Here is a 12,910-nt window from a genome sequence, read left to right on the forward strand (position 1 = left end):
GTGATGCTATTTGATAGCATTTTACCCACAGTTAACTTTCCAAATTGGCGTCAGTCTTCTCAAACCCAGCCACTGCTTTATCAATTATGTTAATGTAATATTTTTCAGTATTGTTGTGTCTCTGGGAATAGGGAGGCCTGAGGCAAGGGAGAAGGAGAGGGATGGAACAACAGCATGATCACATAAGATCTTCTTGTACCTACTGAGTAATTCTTGAGTTCTACCATATTAGAGAATCACTCTTTTTGTTTAAGCCAAGGGTTCTTACTCTTTTTTCTATCATAGATCCTTTTGGACCTCTGAAGGAACCTTTTCTCAAAATAATGCTTAGTATGGTGCTGAGCTTATAATAATGAATAAATGCTTCTTGATTAACTGCATAAATATAATATGTACTCAACTTCATTAATATCCTATGCTTATGCTTCATTGTGATATGGTGGTGACCTGTGATCCTCCAAAGCAAGGGAGAATAGACTCTGGCAGGTCCCATCAAGCTGTGAAGGATATAAGCATGAAATACTAAGTGGACTTTGTCCTTTAAGGTCAGCTTTGCAGTTATTCACTAGAAGGTTGACCAATAATTTTTTTTAGATGTTTAAAACCACAGAAACTCATGAATAACACCTAAAATATGTTTTCACAAGTAAGTAAACATTTATTTAGTGCCTGCCATTTGCTAAGTATTATACTGATGTCAAGAAAGGTAAGTCAGTCTTTGCTTTAAAGGAGGTGATAGTCTGATGGAGATAACATGAAAATAGCTAAGTGCAAACACATTTTATACAGAATAAATTGGAGATGAACAACAGAGTTTCTTCTGTAAAATGATCAAGGTTGGACTGGATGACTTCAAAGGATCATAGATTTAAAGGTGAGACCATTTAGTCCAACCCCCTAATTTTTAAAAGATGAGGACATTGGAACCTATAGGGAGGTCCAGTGATATGGCTAAGTTCACATGAGTGGCAAAGCTAGGTCCCTTCCAACTTTTCGATTCTATGTTTTGGTAGTAGACAGCCAGTATAGAAAATGGGAGAGAAGCTAGCTGCTTATTTGATTAATACTTCCATTGGAAAGGTTTAAGGAGGAATTTGGAGATTTAAGCACAGATTAGAAATTGGGTCACTATATATTTTGGGCAAATTTTCCATGATATACATAATTTTCAGGGTCTATAATAAACCCTTAGGGGTCTAAAGATTGAAAGACCTTTTAAGGTACTTTCAATTCTTAGGAAGAAAGCCCCATATGAAAAGAAAAATTAAAATTATTTGGAATAAATTGCCTCTTTTTGTTATTCCAAGATACATGAACCTTTGATTTATACACTAGAGTTTGCACTGATGATATACTTTTATTCAAGCTTTCATAGTTCATTACTTTTCTTTGGTGACTTCCCTTCCATTTTAGGGACCAGTTCTTCTCTCATTTGATTAAATGGTATGGTAAAATCTTTCTTATCTTAAGGTCTGGCACATAGAATGCACTTAATTATAGTAACTGCTAACATTTTTATAGTGTTTACTATGTGCCAGGTACTAATGCTTGTTAGTTGACTGATTGACTATGTGTCGAAAGGATGGGAATGGGAGAGAAGAATATAATTAGTCACATCTTTGTTGAATTATGATTTTGCCCCAGTTAATCTTCCTCATGTTAAGTTCCCTTGGCTTAGTAGTTAGAGACACCTCTACACCTCTCCATCTGTGAGGACAGTGATTGATTTAAATAAATTATAAATTTGAGGAGATTATCTCCTGCTCTATAAGTGAAGGATTAATTCTACCAGGTTGTAGACCATCCCAAGTCCCTCATAGAACCAAACAACCACAACAACTAACAACCACAACAAAAAAAACCTGGTTGCTTTAACATGTTATTGAAATAAATGTTTCAATTGTGGAACACCCAGAGTTCTTTAAATCCTTACCTTCAATCTTAGAATAGATAATAAATATCAGTTCTAAGGCAGAATTGCTGTAAAAGCTAGGCAGTTTGTGGTTAAATGACTTGCTAGGCAGTATCTGGCCACATTTGAATCCAGGACGTCTTGTCTCTGGGCTTGGATTTCAATCCACCAGACTACCTAGTTGCCTCTCACTTATTGATTGATTCATTGGGAGATATCAGAAATGTTTGATTTTAGAGTTTTCTTGTGAGTCAAATATGAGTCACCATAGCTTTGCATATTTTACCCTATGGACATTTTGTTTCTTTTGGTTTACAGCAAGAGATCCATGAACTAGCCATATCAATCAGTGAATCAACTAAAATATTTTTTGCGTGCCTGATCTAGTGTGCCTATGGGAGGAAAGAAAGCATGGCAAGATCATACACAGAAAGCCTTATCATATAATGAGGGGAGCAAGACTACTTGGTTTGTTCTATTGTTTTTATTTTATAATGTTACATAAACACACAGAGATAAAGTAACAGTGAACAAAATGTTACAAGTAACAACCCAAGTTGTGTGTAGATAATAAGTGCTATTAATTGAGAGGAGAGAAAGTGGTTTTTAAAGGCTTTATGAAAGAGGTGAGACTTAAGCTTAGCCTAATGGGCAGAATTATGATGGGTCATGAAGGGGAAAATCTTGTATTCTGGATAAATAAGAGAATGAGGAAATGTATCCCCTTCAAATAGGTTTTTAAAAAAAAATACATTCTTGTTTCATCTTTGATAAACATAAAGAAAAATGTCATTAATATTATACCCCATTGTTCTACTTTTCTTATATTAGAAACCCCTAACCTAAATTAATTCTCTTCCTCCCTACATCCTCCCATTTATATTTTTAAAATTACAGATGTTGGGGTAGCAGGGTGACCTGGAATTTAGAAGACGCAGGTTCAAATTTGGCCTCAGACATTTCCTAGCTCTATGACCCTGGGCAGGTGATAGTTATTACTAAGACAGAAAATAAGGGTTTAAAAAAATGTAGATTCATCTCCCAGTAACACTGTCTGGCCTTTAAAAAAAAAACAAAACCTTACTTTCCACATTAGAATCAATACTGTATATTGGTTCCAAGACAGAAGAGCAGTAAGGGCTAGATGATGGGGGTTAGGTGACTTGCCCAGAGTCATCCAGGTAGGAAGTGTCTGAGGCCAGATTTGATCTATGACCTCTTGTCTCTAGGCCTGGCTCTTCTCCATCCATTGAGCCACACAGTGCCCCCCTGGCCTATTTTAACAACTTAATTACCAACAAATATAATTAAAGTTGACTAAAAAACTAAAACTGCAGTGTGCTTAAGTCTCCTCAATTCACTTTTTTTCTACATTGTATAAGACTATTGTGAAAAAATCATTATTCTTGAGTTATACAGGATATAATCGTTATCACTGTCATATTGTGTTCTTTTCCCTCTTTTTTCTTTTTAAACCCTTACTTTCTGTCTTAGAATTGATACTAAGTATTGGTTCCAAGGCACAAGAGCAATAAAAGATAGACAATTGAGGTTAAGTGACTTACCAATGGTCACACAGCTAGGAAGTGTCTGAGACCAGATTTGAACCCAGGACCTCCTGACTCCAGGCCACTGTGCTACCCAACTGCCCCCCATGTTGTTTTCTTATTTTTTATGGTGATTCATCAAGATGACAATATCTCCCTGTTGGGATCAGTGATCTTCTTCAAAAAAAGAAGGATGAACAACAAAAATAGCCTCATCATAAACAGAGGAAAAGAGAGAAGAACAAAACTGAATTAGAGATAATTTTGCCATATTGTGATGATATTTTTCTCCATGTTGACCCACAAATATGTAGTCATTATTGGATTATTCCATTATTGAAAGATGTTCCCTAAACACATTGAGAAGGTTTTCTTAATAGAAAATGCAAACTTTATACCTCCAGGCTGTTTTCATTTTTAAAGTAATGAAATCATCCAAATTATTGCTATGTTAATGACAATCTGAAACATCTGGTTTGCTTTGGGCATGTGAGAGATCATCTTCCTAATTTGTCCAGGGAATAACTGCTCCTTGAAAAAAAAATTCATAGATAGCAAAATTGTATCTTGGGAGCTATTCCATTAAAGGTGGAAATAAGTTGCCCAATGGGTTTGCCCCAAATATAGAAGGACTTTTAAAAGTTGGTTGTTTTTTTCCCAGCTAAAATGGACAGCATCATGGCTGCCCAAGATCAATTCTTTCTAAGCCTAGTGACACATCACCAGAGCTTTGAACTGACACACTCATTTAAAAAAAAAAATTAAAATGACATGATGACCTCATCAAATGGCACTTTTTCTGAATTAGGCACTTTTCTTTGTTAGTGAGAGATATTATTGATCATATTAGGCTATTACTATTATATTTTTATAATGGAAAAATCAGGCTTTAATTATTCTGTAATACAATACTTTTGTTGTATTATACTTTGTTGTAATTTTGTCTATTTATAATATAGTTCTGTGAAATTATAAAACATCCTTGTTCCAAGGAGTTTGATGTCATTTCCTTTAGGGTCTCAAACCCCTTGAAGACATTTGTGGCTCTTAGGCTCCCAGGAAACCTCACTTTCTTTTACCTACTAATCTCCCAGGCTTAGTTCAGTGGCTTCTCCTTAGTGTCACTGGTCATCTCATCCAAAATTCTTGTGGAAGGAGATATGTTTCCAACTTCTACTTGACACAGATGACTATGTACTTAGCATGTAGTCCTTCTGGTTTGCTAAAGTTTTTATTGTTAGAAACTACAGAGAAAGGTACAGGGGCTGAAAATGAAAAACAAAAAGGTAGTTTTATAATATACAGCACCGGTTTCAATAGGTTCTCTTGCACAGACCATAGATACTATTCAAAAATATATTAACAGTTAGTATGTCTCTGACTATGACTTTTTCATACTTGAACAATAGTAAATAATTATTCGGGTTTGTTTTATTATGTGTCATTTAATACATCAAGTGATTTTTATGTTTAAGCCTAGAGAATGGTGTGTGTGTGTGTGTGTGTGTGTGTGTGTGTGTGTGTGTGTGTGTGTGTGTGTAATAAGGGAGGGGGGAACAGCTCATGTGAAAATAAATTTCTCCAGAGAACTGCATAATAATTTATAATCCAGTGGGAGTTCAGAACTAATTATCTCATGAGAAAGATCTTGCAAGTATAGCATTTTAAAAGGAACTCTACAAACATACCCATGGTATATATGCTCTACAATTTGCAATGGTGAAACTGAAAATAATATTGAATCAAGTAGCAGACTAAGGCGTGATCACCCCCTCCTGAGCTGTACATGAAGATGTCTGATCCCCAATTCTTTTTGCACATAAGAATTCCAAAAGGCCTGGCTAAATCTGGTCTTCAATGAAAGTAGAGCTAGGCCTTTATTTTTCTTCCTCTTGTTCACTGACCCATTCTTTTAATTTTTGTCTCTGAAGTTCTTATACCCACAGTTTCTTAAGCCTAGATTCCAGGTGTAGCTTCTCGATTTCTAGCATAGGTAGATTTGGTATGGATTGGACTTCAATGGTTCTTGAGCCAGCTTCCTAGATTTATCTTAAATTAATGGAACACCAGATAATGGAAGGCGCATCCTTTCTTATGTGGCTTCCACAGATCCCTACCCTGAGCATTCACCCTGTTCTGACTTTGTAGTTGTTTCTAATACCTATATCCTATTGTAGCTCTGGGCCCTTGACCCAGTCATTTCTGTTTGGGGGTTTTCCTGTAGCAAATTCACTAGTTGGTTATAAAGTATATTTATTGTGTCCTGATGTTGAAGATCTATTTCCATATTTTGTATATCTGGTTAAAATCTAATTTTCTTATTGCCCAGGTCAGTACTTTCACTCCAAAACCTTTCTCTATTGTGGCTTATTTTTCCCCTTCAAAGGACAACAGCAACCTACCCCCTCTCCCCCCTTTTCAGGCATAAGAATCTTTATTGGACTTCCCAGAAAGTTCTCCTTTCCACTCTGAGGGATGGAACTGGTAGCATAATTATAGAGTCTTGTAGGATAGTCTTATAATGAAAAGGATAACCCCCACCATGGAAGGAAGAGAATCTGAAGGCAGATTGACTTTGTTTCTTCTGTGAGCCTTATAATTAAAAAAAAAAACCCTTAATAACTAATTTCCAAAGTACATTATGGGTTTTGAAGCACTTTTATTATAGCAGATTCTAGGAGTTAGGTTTATACACACACACATTGTTTTCCTTTTTTACTGATGGAGAAAGTAAGGCTGAAAGAGAGCTCAAGTTACTTAACCATTGTCAGTGTTAAAAATGGGATTTTACTTCAGGTCTTCTAACCCCAGGTCCCAGTCTTGCCACTCTACTTACAAATTCATTTTAGTCCAACTCCTTGTCTGTTAGATGATCTTTCTTTACTACATCTAATTCCAATTTGTTGTGTTTAGTATTACATAGATATAATTGAACAAGAGGCCTAGCCTATGCAGCCCATTGGCTAGATGTTCTTGTGGAAATTAAGTCCTCAGTTTAAAAAAAAAATATCTTCATGTTATTTCTCAAGCAGATGGGTTCTAGATTAAAATGTTATTAATATTGTGCCCCACTGTTCTATTCTTTCTATCCCCCATTTATATCCCTCAGTAGTCATGAGCTCCTCAAGGACAGGGACTAATATCTTCTTGGTTTTTTGTTTGTTGTTTGTTTTCTTAGCATGGTGCCTGGCTCATAAGTGCTTAATAAATATTTATTGACTGAAATGTATCTGAAGACCCTAGCCTATATTCTTGTCATCTAACTTCCTTTGGAAAAAAACTAAAAAATAGTTTCTTAATGCTCTTTTAAAATATTGCTGTCATTTTTCAACTAAGCCCTTTCTTTCCCTTCCTCCCCATAGAATCTTCTCGTATTACCAAAAAGTAAAATTAAGCCAAGCAAAATGATTCAATAAAAAAATGAGAGCACTGGACAAGGTGACCTCCAAGACTCTTCCAACTTTAAATCTCTGATCCTATATTGCAAATTTTGTGTCCCTGATAAGTCATCTAGCCTCATTCAGTGAATATTAAATGCCTAGTCAGTAGTGTACTGACTTGGCTCCTTCACAGAGCAGAGATGTTTGTGTGGTTCCTGAGCTCCATGAATGGTTATTCTGGTTCAGGTTAACAGCTTTGTCCATTTCCCCAGTTTTTTCTGATGACTTTATTTCTCAAGTACATTATCCTCCTTCCATACTGGCAGAATTCACTTCTAACAAGCAAAAACTTAAAAAATATTATAAACTTAACTTTCAATACAAAGAATCCTAGATAGATGCAAAATGAAGGGTAAAATCTTAAACAAATCCCCCAACATTTAATAAGGGATCACCAAATGAATTAACAAACAAAGCAAAGAAAATGCTTTTGTTCTATGTCCTCTTCCTATTCTGTCTGAAGTTCTTTTACTTATTCATTAAATCTTTATTATCTGTCTAAAATTATATTGTAGAAAAAAACCTTTTCATCTAGTAATAATATGGAAAATTAATACTAGCAAAGAGAGGTCACCTGGTTTGGAGCATAGTTTTGTTAATATGAGACTTTTTGCAAACTTGCCTTTTAAGATTTTGAAATTAGGTCAGACTGTCAGAGGAGAGGCCACCGGAAAGTGGAGAGACTGATACTGTTTCTTGGGGTTTAGAAGTTGCTATAAGAAATAAGTATGTAGTCAGAAGTATAGAAAATTGGTGATCTATCCCTTCTCTCCAAATAAGAGAGCCATAGAGAAATTTATTTATGCCCTGAAATCCATCTAAGGCATTAGAAAACTCATTTCACCGTTAAAAAAATTGAGTGTTTTCTGTTTTTCATGATGTTCAATTTTTTTCATTCTTCCCTTTTTAAAGAAAAAAAAACAAACCATGAAAAAGATGAAAACTCTTAAGTCTAAGATTCTTCCAAAATCTAACACATTAATACCATGCATGTGCGCACAGTGTGTATGTGTATGTATATAGTATTTTGAGATTTCCATTGTGTTCCTCACAAAGTTCTTGTGAAATAGATAGTATAAGTTAACAACATTCTTCCTATTTTGTAAATTAGGAAAATGAGTCCCTAAGAGAACATAGTCCCAAACTAGTTAACATAGACAGGATTTCAGCTCAAGTGCCTTGATTCTATGTAACCACATTGAGACAATATTTGTAAGGCACTTTGTAAACTTTATACAGTACTACACGAATGCTAGTTATTATTAGTAATAATAGTTTCTTGAAATCCATCATGAGGTATGACCCAGCTTCTTCTCTCTATAGTTACCTTTTATATTCCATGATATGACTTTTGTGCTGATTTCTCTGTGTATGGAAACCACATTTTGTATAGTCTTCTGAATTTTACTAAGCCATAGATAATCACATGGAATCAAATTCCCCTCTTTCTCTCTCTCTCTTTTTTTAGCCTGATGAATTATACTTTGAAGAAGGTGATATTATCTACATTTCTGACATGGTAAGCTTAAATAAGTTGTTTCTTGATGTAAATAGTTTTATATTTAATATAACTATTTTACGGTTACCTTAAATACAAAGTTAGATTTAATGTAACCACAAAATAGTTCTGGTCTGTACCAAGAAGGCATAAAGGAAATTGGATAGTTGCTTTAAAATTTCAAATATTAATGTTTTTACCTCTCTTCAGGAGTCTTCCTCTCTCCCCTTTTATGAAATTTGCTACAGGTAGATATTTATGTTGCTAATCTAGTAATTTAGGGGGCAAAAAAGGCGAGTTAAGATATAAGAGATTTTGATAAATTTGGATAAGTAGGTCTATATTTCATGGAGCAAATAAATTTTTATAGGGCAAGTTATTTGAAAGCAGATTTGCATATTGATTTAGTACTTAATATTATTAATTAATAATATAACTATACTATACGTTAATATTTAATTTAAAATCGATGATATAATTTAACAGATTTTCCCCCTCTAGAGTGATACCAACTGGTGGAAAGGGACCTCAAAGGGCAGAACTGGACTAATTCCGAGCAACTATGGTAAATTTTGTGATTATGTCTGTTTTTTTAGTTAACAATGATTCTTCATTCTCCTTTTCAATTTCTTAGTTTTATGGGACACCCTTTTGACTATGCTAATTGAGAAATTCGTAGGTTAGGTACCAGTCTAGAATGTTCTTTACTCTGTAAGGACACCTTTCAATGCAAAGAATGGGTATTGAATAATTTCACCCTGAGGTGGTCCAACTCTGCTTGTCTTATGAGTAGAAGTCTTAAAATTGACTAGAGAACAGAGTATCACATGGCCATCTCTGCCATCTTTCCATATGGACTTAAATCTTCCTGTTGCTAAGAAAATAGTGACACTGTTCCTGAAATTTGTGGAATGAAAGCCTACTATTACGGTGTTTTTCAGTTACATTCAATAACTGCCCCCCAGAAGCAGGGGCAAGTGGCCAGAGGGTCAGATTTGGTCCAGGGTAGACCTGGTCTCTAGTCCTGACTCAAACACTCCCTGATACCATATGCAAGGTATCTTCCTTCTTGAGCCTCAGTTTTCTCATCTGTAAAATCGGAAGATGATATCTCTAGGATCTACCTAAAAAGGTTGTGAGAGGGTCATATGAGATAAGGTACACAAAATGTCTGTTCAAATGCCATTTGTTTATCATTACTAATAACTTCCTGGGTGATGACTTGTGGGGAATTAGGGTATCAGATACAAGATCCCCACCCTCAAGTGTTGTGAAAGAAAGAAGAATACACATAAGTTAAAATTGAAGAACTTTTACAAGAACCTATATAACCCAGTAGAGCAGAGGAGATTTGTATGTAGGTGCTGAATAATCAAGGGAGAGGGGATAGTGAAGAAGAGGGGGATTTATGGGAGTTGTAGGCATAACTGAAGCAGAGGTGCGGCTACTTTGGAAGGTTCCATAATCATTTCTGCCTTTCTCTGCTGGCTAGTGCTTTCTGGCTAAGAACTGAATTGTTTGGGTTTTGTAGAAAAATGTAACAAGAGTTTCCCTCATTTTTCCAGTCAGCCAGCCCCTTGAAACATTCCATTCCATAACTCCCCAATCCCCTTAAATTATAGATCTCCAGATCCACTTTGTATGGTAGCCCAACCTCGATTCTGGATCACCTACAGCTGAAAGGGCATTCTAACACAGTCTTATCTCTTATCAGAAATGATATTTAGACTGTTCCTTCTACTGGCTTCCTGAGAGCAATGAACAGATCTTCCTCTGAGAGATGAAATTGCTGTTTTTGGTGATAAGGAAATAGGCATCCATTTTCCTCCTACTAATTGTTACTGTGGCTTTTATTAGCTGATGGGAAAGAAGATTCTTTTGTCCAATGAAAATAACTCGTGAATGGGAAAATAAGTACTTCTATTCCGACCCCTTCAGACTAGTCATGATAATGGTATTTTACTGGAAAGCACGTTAGAATTCACCAAGTCCAATTTCCTTGTTTTTCTCATGAGGAAACTGAGGCTTAGATTTTAAGTAATTCGTTGAAGAGGTCATTTCAAATTAAGTTGTGCCCCAAATTCAGTGCTCTTTTTATTTTAGATGCTACAGTCATTAAAAAAAGCATTACAGGCATTAATTAATGTGTTTTCCATGTTTATTTAACTTCTTTATTGTTAGAAGAAGCTTAAAAGACATTTGTGGTGTGCCTCCCTTTTTTTCTCATTCTAATTAATGGGTATATAATTACCTTTTTATTAGGGCTGATTTCATTAAACCTAAGGATTAGCTTGTCTTTAGAGAAAGGAGGTGTCTGGGAGACTTCTGATTTGTCCCCTTCCTTTTGGCTAAGTGAATAAAATGGGAAGGAAAACCAGGGGGCTGATAATAGTGACTTTTTAGATAGAGGACCATCTTCTTTAAACTGGTCACACACTATATTTAACAGGCTTGGCATTTGTGCCAATTGGCAACATCAGTTGATTTTGGGTGTGCATTTTTTTTTTCTTTTCACTTTAGTGGCTGAACAAGCAGAGTCCATAGATAATCCACTTCATGAAGCTGCCAAAAGAGGTGGGTATGACTTGGCTAGGTTTGAGGGAGCTCTCTAATTTACATCAATTTCTTAAGCTTGGTGAAATGAAGAAGTAAATAACTTTCAGCCTTCTGGCCAACAGTGAACTTAGAATTGCTAATAAGTTGATATTTTTTTTTAGGTTGCACAAATTATCCTACCAAGGCATTATTTTGAATATTTAGAATCTATTTTGGTTTAACACAGTAAGGCCTGTAGCTTTCAATGGTCATTTATTACTTCTCCAGTAAGAGCTGATAATGGCACCGGTCCGGCATTTTCTATTTCCTCTTGGCTTCTACTTTTGTTTTTTTTTTTAAGTTATTATGCTCCATGGGAAGGGATTATTTATTTAGAAAGAGGAACACACTTAATAGAGCCTTTGTACCAAGTTTTCTCATAAATATACCATTAAGATGAGTGATTTTTGTTAACAAAGTACACCACAGTGATAGGATTAGTAGAGAAGTAATGATATGATGAATTCATTCCAAGCTGAAATCTAAGAAAGCAGATATTGATTTTAAAACAAAAACAAGTTCCTCCTTTATTTATATTTCACCATTCAGGCAATTTGAGCTGGTTGAGAGAATGCTTGGATAATAGAGTTGGCGTTAATGGCTTGGACAAAGCCGGAAGCACTGCTCTGTACTGGGCTTGTCATGGCGGTCACAAAGGTATGATGCTCTGCTGCTATTTTGTGTCCAAGCTATGGAAGATGTATTAGAATTTTGTTACCCCAGGACTCCATTTCCCAGAATCCCACTTTTGTCCTCACATAAGTCCTTGTGTTTTGGAGATGAAGTTTCTGTAACCCCACCTCTCGCTCTCTTCTGCTAACACAGTTGTGAAAACTGCTTTTTACTCGAGCTTTTACTTTTCTCTTTTTATTTCCTCTATTTCAAGTGATTATTAATAAATCTTATAAAATATAATACTTGGAGTTAATGGATATTAATTTTAATCTTACACTAAGACAATCAGGTTAATAAAATAGGACAAGTTTAGTCCCCTCATTTCTTGTAAGAACTTTCCCAAATATGTCTCAAGTTATGCATATCTTACTTTAATATAGATACATGTGTGGGTATAGATATAAGATGAAAAACAAAAAAAAAATTCCTAGAGAATTGAGCATGAATATTCAACTTGGATTTCAAAAGTTGTAATGGTACAAGATATAGAAATCTATGCACCCCAGTAACATTGATAAAATATTTTTCTCACTTCAGAGTTTTAAAATTCTTTTAGTTTTTCTCTGTTAAGACTAATCTCAAAGCACTTTAATGAAATGGATTTTCTTTAACTCATAAAACATCAAATGCAATTCTTGATATCTCATTTTGTTTGTTTTGCCCTGTTTCCTTTTAAAATGTATCATTCTTTTGAATTTGTATTTCAGATGTAGTGGAAGTGCTATTTACTCAACCAAATATTGAACTGAATCAACAGGTGAGGAAATTATTCCGTAATTCTTCCTTTAAACCTACCTCTTTTTTTTAGTGAAACTTTGTTCCTTTTAAGTCTAATTGTGTCACAGACTTGGATTTTTCTTTCTGTAAGAGGAAATTTAATTCGGTAACTTAAACATTTGTAAGGATTCCTCTATAATAGTTTGATAAGTTGTAATGGTGTGATAGATTTATAGTAAGAGCTAGATCATGTTATATGAATAACTGTGTATAGGATATATTAATCATAAGAGCTGGTAGAAATAGATAATATAGTGTGTTAAAAATAAGATATAATTAGGAGGCAGCTGTGTAGCTCAGTGGATTGAGAACCAGGCCTAGAGACAGGAGGTCCTAGGTTCAAATCTGGCCTCAGACACTTCCCAGCTGTTTAACCCTGGGCAAGTCACTTGACCCCCATTGTTTCACCCTTACTGCTCTTCTGCCTTGGAACCAATACACAATATTAATTCCAAGATGGAAGGTA

At 35.1% G+C, this 12,910-nt stretch overlaps 1 protein-coding gene across 1 annotated transcript in view; it reads left to right on the forward strand.

Annotated features, from left to right (window-relative positions):
- OSTF1 (osteoclast stimulating factor 1) overlaps nt 1–12,910 on the forward strand; it is a 70,885-nt gene that overhangs the window by 48,882 nt on the left and 9,093 nt on the right. The window contains exons 3-7 of the mRNA XM_007498541.3: nt 8,368–8,418; nt 8,899–8,962; nt 10,918–10,971; nt 11,542–11,649; nt 12,375–12,424. Of these exons, the coding sequence (XP_007498603.1) occupies nt 8,368–8,418; nt 8,899–8,962; nt 10,918–10,971; nt 11,542–11,649; nt 12,375–12,424 (327 nt within the window). The remainder of the gene's footprint in view (nt 1–8,367; nt 8,419–8,898; nt 8,963–10,917; nt 10,972–11,541; nt 11,650–12,374; nt 12,425–12,910) is intronic.

Source organism: Monodelphis domestica, chromosome 7 (genome assembly GCF_027887165.1).
Source record: "Monodelphis domestica isolate mMonDom1 chromosome 7, mMonDom1.pri, whole genome shotgun sequence".
NCBI classification, from domain to species: domain Eukaryota; kingdom Metazoa; phylum Chordata; class Mammalia; order Didelphimorphia; family Didelphidae; genus Monodelphis; species Monodelphis domestica.